Source organism: Oreochromis niloticus, linkage group LG3 (assembly GCF_001858045.2).
Source record: "Oreochromis niloticus isolate F11D_XX linkage group LG3, O_niloticus_UMD_NMBU, whole genome shotgun sequence".
Classification (NCBI taxonomy): domain Eukaryota; kingdom Metazoa; phylum Chordata; class Actinopteri; order Cichliformes; family Cichlidae; genus Oreochromis; species Oreochromis niloticus.
In genome coordinates, this window is record NC_031967.2 from 33,045,033 (window position 1) to 33,058,954 (window position 13,922).

At 43.3% G+C, this 13,922-nt stretch overlaps 1 protein-coding gene across 1 annotated transcript; it reads right to left on the minus strand.

Annotated features, from left to right (window-relative positions):
- Nucleotides 1–1,547: 1,547 nt before the first annotated feature.
- Nucleotides 1,548–11,164, minus strand: cited1 (Cbp/p300-interacting transactivator, with Glu/Asp-rich carboxy-terminal domain, 1). Its single transcript, XM_005462583.4, has 2 exons — nt 10,834–11,164; nt 1,548–3,922 (listed from the first exon to the last, which is right to left on the minus strand). The coding sequence occupies exon 2, from the start codon at nt 3,901–3,903 to the stop codon at nt 3,313–3,315; it is 591 nt and encodes a 196-aa protein (XP_005462640.1). The 5' UTR covers nt 3,904–3,922; nt 10,834–11,164; the 3' UTR covers nt 1,548–3,312.
- Between the last annotated feature and the right edge of the window lie 2,758 nt (nt 11,165–13,922).

Genomic DNA, 13,922 nt, shown 5'->3' on the forward strand with positions numbered 1-13,922 from the left:
CTCTGTTCTCAGTGACTGCAGAGCTCCATGGCTGGAGTTTCCATGGCTAAGCTGCTCCTGTAGGTGTTAAATGTAGGTGGCCTGGTATTTTGGCCCATATTGTGGGGTTAGCATCATCTGTCAAGGATTAGTTAGACCTCACAGAGTTAAAAACACTTAGGTTTTGCAGAAATGTGACTGCTAACCATGTGACATTAACTTCCATTTTGGTTGTGTGACAGTCATGATGATCATGTAGGATCAAGAGAATAATGCCCCAGTCATAGTGCCCTGGACACCGGTCCATGACCATCTGGCAACAACCAGTTGTTGAGGAAAAGACTGCTGAAGTCCCAGACACAGGCCCACAGACTGGCCAGTGACCACCAATTTTCCCTAGTGACCCACGTGTTGCTGTGTATTCCCCAACTGGTTGGCCGCTAGCATATTACTGCAGATGTCCAAAGTTTGAATGACAATACATTTGTCTCCTGTCCCACTGTAGTGAAACTGGAAATACTGTGACATGAACTGGAGATGGAGACTGTTTGCCTTCAAAGTAAAACTTGTCTTTTGTAACATGTTGACTACAACTCTGAGTACAACTTTTACTTTGGAGGCAAAGCTTCTCCATTCCTGGTTTAAATTAAATGTTTACAATTTGTACTGCCCCTGTTAGTTTGTGTGCATTTGCAGACAAACATGGAATAGGAAACCTTAGCAACGTGCTAGCAACCAAAGCAACAACTAGGAGGTTTTTGGTCAACCACCTTCTGTGCAACTGATTTTACCCAGCGGCATCCAGGAACGACTGCCAACCAGTTGGGGAACATAGTTTCTCTACAAACCAGTGGTTGTATCATGCCCAGTGTCCAAATCTTGAGAAATCTGCACTTTAATATTCTCCGAAGAACAAGTAGTGCTTTTTTTGCACTACTTGCCACAGTGCAAATGTTGGTATCAATCCGATACCAAGTAAATACAGGGCCAGTGTTGCTGATACCAATACTGATAGCATTAACCTATAAACCCAGCTTAAGTGCAGCAATGTGTCATGATTTATGAGATGAAAAAAAACATTTTTACATTCTCATCATTTTAATCACTGCAATTTATTTTTACAAGAACAAACCTTTCAGCTTTTTATGCTTTTTGAAACTGGGTTTTTTTGTTTGTTTTAAAAATACAGAATGTAAATGTGCCCGTCTTTGAGGCACTTTGTGCCAACCTCCGTTCAATAGACTATAAATAAAATAGGCATGAATTAATGCAAAAGGGTTCAGACATGCTTCAAAGAGTGCGTTTGAGATATATTTTTTCCATTTCCAGAAAAAAATCATTTAAACCATTCATTGGGCTACAAACTGAACTTGGATAAAAACGAAGTAGCTAGTAACTATCCGATACCAATACCATATAATATTGACATTTGAATCAATCCGCCCACGTCTAATATTTGGTTTGGCTGAGCAACCTGGCCAATCAAAGCTGATCTGGCCATTTGGTAGGTGGGCTTTAAAGAGATGGGAGTTCATTTAAGACAGAACAAAAGAGGCGATGCAGCGAAGTACCATCTGAGAAAATTTATTTATTTTTTGAACATTAAGGCGTATAAACACATTCTCAGACTCAAAAACAAAATAGTGGGTTTTGGCTTCTCAGAAATGTTTCAAACCTCAATATTATCCTTCATGTCACAAACCCTCACCCTGCTTTACATGTGATAATGTTTTTCAGCTGTTACAATGTCACATGATAGGCACACATGATTCTCATATATTCACATGTTCGATTTATGTTGTGAAACTTTTCATGTAACTTGGAAGAGAAAAAACAAAAAAAACTGTTGCACATGTAAAATATAATTCCCTCAGAGCTTTCAACTGTATCACATGGCATAGACATGGATTTGACATGCTAAGTTGGTAGTAGTTTACAGTGTAATCCAACACTTTCAGGACTGCTTCAGGGGTGAACAGTACAGTCCATTTTCAGGTCACAGCTAAGAGCATCAGAGAGGTCAAGAGGTCATGAGGGATTCATGCATGAATTTCAACCAAAAACAAAGATTTGTTTAATTCTTCATTTGCAATAAGAGATGAACAAAAGACCTCAATGAGACCGTGACAGAGGAGCTGTTTCTGTAACATGGACAGATCAAATGTGCAGCTTAGCCTGGTCTCATCCCTGCTTCACCCCGATGGTCCACATTGTGACTGGGTGGACCAGCCTCCAGGCCTAATCACACTTCCTCATCAGGAACACGGAAGTGCAGCGACAACGGTCGTGACATAAACTGACCGTTTTAAAGCGGGAGAGCAGGAAAAATAGGAATTGACTTTGTTTGCTGCTCCGTGTAGCACAGGATCCCTGCCACTCGCTATCCCACCCTTCCTTATCAACCTTCAGGCCGGACAACACAACGCACACCCATTCCACATTTCTGGATCTAACTCGCTGAGGTGACTTTAGGCTCGCTACAGAAGTGCTCCTTGTCTGCTTGTCTCCTGATGAGGATCAGCCACTGTCTTAAATAACGTGTTGTATGAGTACGGCTGTTTGAACGAAATTCAAACAAGAAAAGAAAGAAGTGCACAGAGATAACCAAGTCTAAGACAATCATTTCCTTTGTGAAGCCAAGAGACAGGAGTCCTTTTCCCATGAGACCGAAGCTTAATATTGTCTATTAAGAAAACAGGAAGCGTAGTGTTTGCCATCCTTTGCAATTCTCCCACAAAGTCGTGCCTCTCATTTTCATTTTCCTTAATCGTCCACTTGATCAATTCAGGGCGGCACTAAGAAAAGAGGGTGGATCGAGTCCAACAGGTGTACCTTACTCCTCTCTAAAGAGAGTGGCTCGGATGTCTTTGTCAGCCCTTCTCGTGTCAGTCAACTTGTTTTCATTAAGATCGAATGATGGAGCGATGGAGGAAACAGGATAGGAGCAGGAGCGAGTCTTAGACTCCTCGTTTCTGCTCATACTCTGCTGATGTTTCTGCTCTTTTACATGAAGGGGAAGTACAGATCAGAGTGGGAGCACCACTGGTTTCATCTCAGTGAAGAAAAGCAGCACCGATTCCTTTACAGAAACAAGAAAATCAAAAGCAAGCTTGTCTTTTCTTTTGTCTGCCCGTAGGAGGGTATGAAAGCAAAACAGAAACGGAGAGCGAGCCTCTAATCGCTTTTCTCCATCACTCAGCGTCCATTCTGCTTCCTCATTTTATCAGCCAACAAAGGGAGGAAAGAAAAACCAAACATGGAGAGAAGTCCTCTCTCTCTCTTGTTGTCAATCAATTCCACTTTATCCATGTGCTTCCCCCCCACCCTCATAGGTCAGCATCCAGCTGGCACGTCCGACATGAAATCGAACTCGTTCTGTCCCAGCCAGAGCTCGGGAAGCTCGTTGGCCCGGTCCAAACCTAGCTCCACCACCAGAGACATGAGGACCTCCTCGTCCACAGGGTCAAAGTCGATAATCCCACCAGCGCCGGAACTTTGGTTGGCCATGCCAATCCCGACACCCATCCCGCCGCCTCCGAGGCCTCCAGACGGCGCCAACAGCTGATTACCTGCTCCCAGCTGCGGGGTTCCAAAGCCTCTTTGAGGCCCTCCAGGCCCAGAGTGTCCGCCAGAGGCGCTGGCGAGGTTCTGGTAGTGTGAGTTGAGCTTCTGCAGCTGCATGCTGGCGATGAGGTGCGGCCCCGTTTGCAGACAGAAGGGCTGCGGCTTGGAGAGAGGTGTCGAGGACAGGGCCGATCCACGAGAGGACGCGGGGCCGGCGGATGGGGAAAAGGGCGCCACAGAGTTTTTGGAGGATGGGTAGTGGAGGAGGGAGTTGAGAGGAGAGGTGGAAGAGGAGGAGGAGGAGGAGGAGAGGTCCTTCATTGCAGCGTGGGCGTGGCCAGGGAAAAGCAGTGAGGTCATCACAGGGAAAACCCAGAACCTGCGGGGGGGGGGGGGGGGGGGGGGGGAGAGAAGGAAGAGAGAAGAGGTGGTGTTACATAATATCATCAAACTGGGACACGAGGAGGAAGAGATAAGATGGTTAGCTGAGCAGAGGCTCCGATAACCAGTTACATCATAGAGGGCAGATATCAATAATGACAAGACCTCAGTAAGACGCCCGAGATAATCCGCGGTAAAACATAGAAAAAAAATTATGAAAAGATGTTCATGAAGAAGCTCTTTATTTGCTAGAAAACATTTAATTTACACTTTAAATTATTCATTTCTTTCATTTAACCTATGAAGATGCATGAAGCACGTATAACCAGTGTTTAGATAACAAGCAAAAAGTCTGAAGGTTCTCAGTCATCCAGGTCATTGCAGTCTGTTAGTCTCTTAGAACTGAAGACGCTTCTCAGATGAGAGATGAAACGTCTTCAAGTCCAGACGCTTTAGACAACAAGCAAAAACATGACTCCTCAACTTCACACACTGGACACACAAAACTATGAAAACTGCTTTCTGAAAACAATCACAGCACATTAGCAATGCAACCTCGGAGAGTATGTATGATAAGTTAAACCTACCCACACGCTGCACATCATGTGTGAGGCTGACATTTAGAGCCAGAGTTGCTCTTTATCCACTGCTGCTGCTTTTAAGAGGCCCACTCCTTGGCTGTCTCTTTGTGTGATGGAGAGCAGCACGCAGCTGTCTATCGGTTAATTTTTAGCCCTTTATCGCTCACATCCGTCTGTCCTTCGCTCTTGTGTAAAAGCAATGCGTCATTACGGCAGCAACAATGGTAAGTTATTAAAGTAAAATATTTGCTTAATATTTTTGCCTTTTTTGACGCAGGAGCTCCTCTTTGTTTGCATTTGGCTGCTGGGTTACTCGCGTCACTAGAAATTTTAGTGCAAGGCTCGAAGGGCTGTTGACGTCATGTATGCAGTAACAGTGAGGGCAGATCTTGACAGTGAGGCTCCAGGAGTAAATATCCCATTTATATCTTCCATAGCCCTGCATCAGATTGAAGACCTGTCCGGGGTGTACCCCGCCTCTCGCCCATTGGCAGCCGAGACAGGCTCCAGGCCCTCCGCATCCCTGATAAGGATAAGCGGAAGAGAATGGGTGGATCCATAGGGATTTGGAAATGGAGAATGTTCACCTTCAGAGGAAAAGCTGTGTGCTCAGCACTGCAGTCAACATGTTTCAAATGGTGCAACTTTTAATGTGAGAAGGTGGAGAAGTTCAGCCTTCTCCACTTGTGCTGTTGCACTTTTTCACAGTTTCACTGCAGCTCGGAGAGTATCTGTAGTCCGTCACTTCCATTCATATAACAACTGCAGCACCAACTAAAGGACCAGCTGGGGAATACTGGTTTGTGGAATACATGGACCAGTTTGGAGGCCTGCATGACTAGGGCCTTACTCACGTGACGCTACTGGGATCAAACCCTCACGACCGCTAACAATCCTACTTTATTATCATGATTGTCACACTGAGTAGAGAAAATGAATGGGGAAATCCCCTTCCTGAACTAATAATAGCACAGCTAACTTCTGTCTTGAAGAAATGGTTTGGGATGTAGAACTCAGGCAGAACCTACGGACAGGCCTTTCACACCTGTGGTGTTTAGTCAGTTGTCCTCCTTGGTGCAGCTCGTTTGTGTGGATGTGAACACAGTAATCACACTCTGGCGCAAAGACCTTGATGCAGTTCCAAATGAAGTCAGTACGGTTCGTTTATTGAATTTGTCAATTTAATCCGGCCTCAATCAGACACAACTAAAAAGGTGTACCTTGCAAGTTTAAGCTAAACACTTTGAATTCTGGGATGTGTCCCATAGATGTTTAGCATGAGTTAGCAACTAGCCATGAAAGGAAGGTAAATTCTCCAGGTTCTCCAATAGTCTCCAACACCTTCTTCTTGCATTTACCTCTGTTGCACCCGCCCCAGACACATCTGGCCAATGAGAATGAACATTCTCACATAGTTTGTAATGATGCATTACGGGTTGTTTTGAGTTTGCTTATAGCTTTTTCCTGTAGCTTGGTTTGACAGATCAAATCAGATCAATTGATCTGGACCAGAGTAAACAAACTACAGCTTTGTGATACACCACATATAAAAGTAACTTTAGCATATTTCCATAAATCTCGACTTATTCCTTCACCTTTTGGTTTTCATTCATAAATGTCTTATAGGGCTTTGAACACTGACAGACAAACAGCCGGTCTTTTAGCCTTGCTTTGTGATGAGTTTTTAAAAGTAAAAGAATGTAGAAGTTCCAGATATCTAAAAACATTTCTTCTCACAATGAGAAATGGATTACTGGGGACACGAGTAACACATGTGACAAATGAGGAAAGGATCACAAACATTCTAAACAGTCAATTAAAAGCGTTTCCTGACAAACACGCGGCCGCTTCAGACCGCAACAACAAAGGCATTGTTGACCCAACAGGCGCGGTAAATCACTGAAGTCACATCTGTCTGGGGAACGCAACATGAGGCGAGGCATGACTGTGTGTCTGTGTGTGTGTGTGTGTGTCTGTGTGTGAGACTGATTCTGTTAGCCTGATGCCTGCTTTTCCCTCTTGACCTATTGAGCAGCAAATTAACCATGAAAAAGCCTGCAAGGAGAAGGCCTGTGGGTACCTACGGGGTTAGTGAGTGTTTATAGGTCTGTGTGTGTGTGTGTGTGTGTGTGTGTGTGTGTGTGTGTGAGTGAGAGAGAGAGAGAGAGAGAGAGCGCCTTTGAGGATCTCAAAGAGTGATTGGCTCATGTGGGAGGATAAATACATATGGGCCCTGAGAACAGGCCATATGTCCCTGTGAGTGTGTGTGTGCATGAGTGTGAGCAGCAAGAAAAAGTTGCAGAGTTGTGTGGGTAGAGATAAAAAGGGTGAGTGAAATGCAACGTGTGTGTGCAGAGAGACTCCTAAAGGCTCATGTTGTCCCTCAGCTGGTTTATATTACACACAGTTCAAACTGCATGTGTGTCCGCACACACACACAATCATGCGGCTATCCTTTGAGTAAGCTAATCGCCTAATGATATGTGCCGATCCACACACACAAACACACACACAGCCCCTCATCTCAGCACTGGCTCTTATTTAGCAAGAACATAATTGCTACAGGCAGGCATGCAGCTGCACTCAACTGATAGAGTTAACACACACATACACAAACCTGCCATTGACAGCTGTTTGGTATCTTTGTGTGTGTGCGTGTGTTCATTATTCATTGACTGATTACTGTCAGGGCCAGACTGCACATGGTGTCTCTGCTCAACAGCTTTCCAGCACACGAGTCCAAAACACACACACACACACACACACACACACACACACACACACACACATATAAAGGCCTTGCAAAGCTTCTGTAATACATACATTTTAAACTTTATATGGTAGAAACCAGCCTTAATCACAATTTAGGGCTTTGATATATTCAGATTAAATACAGCCAATGTAGACAACCAAAAAGTCCAAACAGCCTCCTCCTGCAGTTCCTCGAGTGGTCACTTGAGACTGCCTCTAAAAGTGAATCAATCTCCACAGACTCCAGTGGTAAAGTGCTCCACTTTAGAGCATTAAAAAAAAAACCCAAACAAATTTAGCAGTCTGTACCTGTGCTAGTACAACTACATGATCCTTGATGACAAAACAAAATGATGGTTGTACAGTAGCCACCTAATGCTATGTTAGCATTAGCATTTAAAATTCCATATACTCCGTGAACAGTCTGGAGTCTTCTCTCCACCAGAAGGAACACAGCTCAGACTAACTTGCATTCTTTTTAAATCTCCAGCAGGAGGCAGTGCCTCTAGTTGCGACTTCAGGTTTACTTGCACATGCACAAAACTAGTGTGTGTGCTGCATGTGTAAGGCTGTACTGTGTGAGTCTATTCAGTCCAAAAAGTGACATCATTGAGAAGCAATATAGATTATACATACTTTTATACCACTGTTACTACTGTTAACAACCGCAATAGCATCAATAATTACAATAATAGCACTACTATCACCATTATTAATTATCACCATTAATACCACCACTACACTATTTTTTTTATTCATACCCCCACCACTGCCACTACTATTTATAATATCACTATCACCATGACTACCTGCTACTACTGATACCACAACCAATACTACTGCTACTCCTACTGCCAACAACCACCCTTCCCCCCCCCCCCCCAATCATCATTACAAATAACCAAACCACCACCAAACATTATTATTATTGATCATAATGTTACAAAGAAGAAAATGATAATAAAGGCAAACCGATAAACAAGTCGAACCATTAAGCTCCAACTATGTCTGGAGTGGCCATCTGCTCCTTTTGTCGCCAGCACAGTTATCGTCTCGTTCCCCTCAGTCAGCTTCAGTCTTAATTGACGTTGAAGGGGCTTAATCACATCTTAAACGTTGCTCCCCAAACAAGCAGCGGAGAACACACACAAAAAAAATTACAGATGCTGCCACATGTGCAGAAACCCAACATGTTTTATGCAGACCGACTTCTGCTGACCTGATGTGCCCAATTGTTTGTTACATGGAGCCATCTGGGAAGTGCTCCATGGAAGCTGGCGCATATGAGATACTTTGTAGGTCATTAAATGAACCTCTGTGTACTGAGGGCTAAACTGAACCAATCAGATCAACGAACAACACTTTGAAGCGAGCAACAACAAGGAAAAGCGAGCTGAAAACACCAAAAAAAACCCAAAGAAAATCACAGCAGTCAGAGTTGTTATCCAGTGAGTTATCCAGAAAAGCCCCAGTCAGGCTGTAAATGTGGTTTTAAATGCTGTAACGTTACAATGGGAGTCAATGGGGATTGACTCAATTTTTTGGAAGCAGCCTCAAGTGGCCACTAGAGGGAGTGCAGGGTTTTTTTTGCTTCATTTTTTATAAATGGGGAAATAAAGTGAACGTATCCTTCAACAACCTCCTTCAGCACTTATTATCAAAACTGCCTTTTCAAAAACTTCTCAGTTTTCAGTCAGTTGTATTGAACTTGACATTCGTTCCGCACTATATTTTCTAAATCTAACATTCCAGAGCTCTGTTATTGTTTTTTAGATATTTTTAAAAAGCTGGTTTCTGGTGTCTGTTTGGGAAAACGTATGGGTGTATTTCATTTCCGGGCTGAGCTTCTTTGGGTGTAAAACAGAAACTTCCTTCCTTAACGGCTTGTTTCGGTTTAAATCATCACAGACCTTGTGGTTTACACATGCCACATATCAGAAATTGTGGGTATTTAAGCTGCCAGATGCAGTCAGAGACGAGAGGGAGGGGCATAAAAGACAAATCAAAGAAGATGAAGCTTCTTTGTTCTTGGTTTTAGCAAAAATAGGGATTTTACATTGAGTTGGGAGACTTCTAAAAGTGATGAATATGACTTGTTTGTCCTCTGCTGGTGCCTTCAGTTTCAGTCTAATGTGAGGATGGAGCGGGAGGGCCGGAGTTAGGAAGGATGCCGTGTGTGAAACGGCTGGATGGGAGCCAGTGTTTTTTTTCCTGTTCACAGCTGACCGGGGCTCATTGTGTTCTCCCACAGCTTTTTATGAGATTGGTGAAATCAGCCCTGGCTTCTCGTTTCCCTGTAAATTCTTTCATTAGCAGTCCAGGCTCCTGTGTTGGCTTGCAGCGTGGCTCCCGTTTGTTTTAATTAGAACCAAGGAAAGTCTGCTCTCCCTCGAAACTGACAACAACACAGCTTTCGAGCACAAAAACATCAAGAAATTACGAGAACTGAGCATTCTGATATCTCTGCATGGCACCTTTTGTTTTCCTGGAAAGTTGAATTTTAAATTAAATGAGCAAATCCTCTGAAAGGGGTCCATTTTTGGGAGCTTTTATTTTGAAATTTTCCAGCAAGTAATCAATTAACTTCCAGCACTAGTTAAAGTAACACTAAAGTGACTTGTTGACTACAGTTACTCCCCATAACCTTTACACATGTCTTAATCTCTAATTTGTACCTAACACATGTAGTTGTGGATTCATATTGTGAGTATTTATATAGATGCACATAATCTAGATACTGTAAATACCACATACTCAATTCCTGTACCAGTATATTCCCCCCACTATGGCAACAAGAAAAATTTGACAATGAACATAATTCGGATTTTGATCCACTGTTTAGCAGGAAAACTGTAAACACTTCCCACCATTTAAGTGATTTTTTTCAAAGCTGGAATGACAGGATACGCTTTTCCAAATAATTTCCCTGCCACTGATTTAAACTGACAGTAGAGCGGAGAGCAGGGGCAGAGCTGCAGTTGGGAGGCTGCAACTTCATTAAAAGTACTCTGGCTCCACAGACCTGACACCCAGGTGATCTGAAGCTTTCCCTCCAAAAACAAAAAGTCAGGGAGTGTAAAGTGCACATGTGATCAGAATATTGCAGCAGTGCTGTGATTTATCACCAAACCACCAACTCACAAGGGTTTCAATTACACAATTAAGCCCTGAAGAGCAAAACTGAAACGTCTGTCTCCGTCTCACACGGACACACACACATAAACACACACCATATGGTGCCCTCCTCCTTCCGTCCCCAACCTGACTGGTCACTCCTTTTAATTACCTCCACACTGAGGGTAGTTAATGAGAAGCCAATTAAAAAGACGGACTTAAAAAGAGAGAGCAGCAGCTCGATGTCGTCCAAGTTATCCACTAAAATAAATGTTAAAAAAAGAGAAAAAAAGTCAACTTCACTGCACTTGCGCCTGAAAAGGCTCCAGCTGCGGGCAGAAACCGCTTGAGCTCATTTAAAAGTGTTAAGCAAACATGGAGAAGAGAGGAAGAAACTTTCCCCAGGACTTAGCGCAGACTGACGGCTGCTGTCACAGCGCATCGGAGGAGATGATGGACCCACCTGTGAGGAAAAGCCGCCGTCCCGTGCAGGCTGGAGAGCAAGAAGCACACTTAAATGAAAGTGGGAGAAAAAAGTAGAGTTAGAGAGCGGAGTCCGTACAGTCCGTAGTGCTGGGAATAAAAGCCGGTTGGTGCTGATTTCAGAGAGAAGCTGAGAGCTGCTCAGGTCCGCTGATACGCGCACAGTGTCGTGGGAGGATCTGTCCGCTCCTCAGCGAGTGCGCTGCTGAATAAAAAGCATTTTGTGCTTCTCCTCTTCTCACCGGCCAGCCCCGGTGTGTGTGTGTGTGCGCGTGTGCCATCTGCAAATCACGGACTGGATTCATACTGGATCCGGATCATGGAGCCGCTGAAGAGGCTTTAAATCTCAGCGCTCAGTTTAACTACGGGTCACATCACAGGGGCCACATGTTAGCCACACCCTGACCGAGATTATTAGCTACTTTATAAAGGTATATTATGCAAACATATAAATATTTGTTGCTTTATTATTTTTATAAACATATATGTATGATATATGTATATTTATAAGTCTGTATTATTAAAATCTGAGGCCCTGTTTATGTTCCTGTACTTCTTCCAATATCTATAACAGTTTTAATCTAAATATTCTGAGATGATGTTAATTTCATGCAAACTACAGTGCACAGATTAATGTTTTTCTGCATATGTGTCTCACTGAGATATGTTTCTGATCACCACAGTAAACACAAAACACAGTTTTTAAATGATATTTATTAAGGGGGAAAACCTACGTGGGCTTGTGTGAAAAAGTAATTGCCCCGTTGACTCCCATTAGATCTGGCAGAAAACTAACATAAATAAAACAAGAAAAACAAAACAAAACAAAACAACAACCTTATTTTATAACACAAAACTCTTCTCTATGGTCTTCTTCTTGCTTCAACACCATTTCTGCAGTATATCCACCATCCCTAATCTGAAGATGTCCAAACCACATATATCAGTCCAGGTCTCACTGCCATATTTTGAACCTTCCCTTTCACTCTTGTCACAAATCACCTCTGACACTCGCCTCCTGTCATTATTAGGATCCCGCTCCGGCTGAATCAGGCCTCCGGAGTTTGGGAGCCGCTGCTGTGCTGGGCAGATGTTGCTCATTCTGAAGCAAACACCATCAAGAATCAAATGGACCATTTCAGGGCCCTCTGTCTTTGTCTGTGTCACTCACCCACAATCAGAGAGGGAGAGAGGGGTTGGTGGTCTGTAGATGATTTGCATAACTCCATGTTCTCACTGGAGATGTCTTCATGTCATTGATGATTGGGTGGCTGCAGGTTGGAGCAGCAGAAACACTTGATTTTGAGAGTTTGAGGCTCATAAATGGGGTTTTATGCAAAAGCTTTTAAAGTGGAGGGACGTGTATGAGATTCCCAGTATGAGCATGGTGAAACCAGTCATAAAAATCATGTGCATTTGTAGTTTTATTGCCCTCTTATACTTGAGGGGCTGAAATTTTGATATATCAACTTATGTTTGGTTTACAACTTTTTAAATATTTAAAATTTCTTCCAGCTTCTATGTTCATCCATTCCAATTAGCAATCAATCAAATGCATGCATCCTTTACACCCGGACCACCCTGCTGAACATCAGGCATCAGCACTGACTGATTGATTCAAAAGTTTGTCTCCAAGCGGAGTTTGAATTCAACACCAAAAATCTGGTTTTCTTCTCCTCCGAACCACTTCAGCTTCCTTTATTCACAGAGGGACAAACAAAGGCTGTTTTGGCAAAAGAAAAACCTCACTCCCTCCTCCAACGTCAGCTAAAAAGAAAAGAGAAAGCCGGGCCTGTCACCACAACAGTCTGCTGGGAGGGAGGACGTCATTACACGCCAACAACGCGCGATGACGGCGGCGGCGGTCAAGTGCCACGCGCTCGGCCTCTCTTCCGTTAAGCAGATAAAAGGTGGCATCTGTCTTTATTGTGCGAGTAAATCCCCTCCGCCATTGACCGCAGACACTTCACATGTTGATGAGGAGGAGGACGTATAGATAGGAGGCCCCCCGTCCGCTTTGTTCACCTCCCTCTTTGGGGAGACGTTATGCAAATCCAACAAACCGTTTGTGATTTCCATCTTAGCTGACAAATAATTGAGATGCTTTGGTTAGATGGGGTTATTTTTCTACTCCAGGGTTTTTGGATCTTACGTAAAAGCTGATAAAAAGTTTTTTTCTCATCAGGAAGATAAAATCTGAAATGTTTTGGAGAACTTCCAAAGGTCAACAAGGCTCTGTAGAACTTATGCAAATATTTAATGCAACTGACGAGCCTCTTACTCAACAAGCGAAAGAAAGAAACAAAGGAGGAAGAGGAAGGCTAAACCTTTGTCTTATCATAACTAATCAGCAGCCGGGGGTGAAATGATACTCTATTCAAAGCACTGAGGAGGGGCCCGCCTGCTGATTTGCATGAAATTCGTTGGGAGAGTTTTAAAGGTGTGTTCACTGCAGGGCATAACAGGAAGCAATCCCATAAATCAATCACCAAGGTTTACTCAGCATTACACAGTGTTCACAGAGGGAATAAAAACACTTTTCGAGGTTTAATAGAAACTCTGATTGAGCGTAACTAAATGCAAAAACCTGAGTCCACTTATTCCACTTCCATGTTGGAAAAAAAATACATCTGCATGGGTCTGGAGGAAGACAAGTTTCATCCAAGAGCAAATTACAGACGAATCCTGGAAATAAAGCCTCTGTTTTTGCCATAATGCGGAGGATAAGTTTTCCTTCACAGATGCACATTGCATCACATGGATACAGGATTTTAAAATGACGGGCAATCTCCATCATTTAGTGCCAAGGCGGTTTAAATTCCATGCTGCATGCGGGCAAAAGTTACATAATGTTTCCTGTTCAGTGACTCTGGCCTGCTTGTTTCCATAAAACTCTTTGATACTGATATTTAATGTCTCCTGGTTTGACCACTTACATTGGATGAAGAAGGTTCATTTGTCCAATTAACTGTGTCGCCATACTGTGACTTGGACTTCGTTCCCAGCTGGGGTCTTTCTGTATTGAGTTCAGATGTTCTACTCCCACAGTCCAAAGGCATGCATGTTAGG

Excerpts from the sequence above, each read along its gene's own strand:
- cited1 (XM_005462583.4), bottom strand. The coding sequence starts at position 3,903 with ATGACCTCACTGCTTTTCCCTGGCCACGCCCACGCTGCAATGAAGGAC.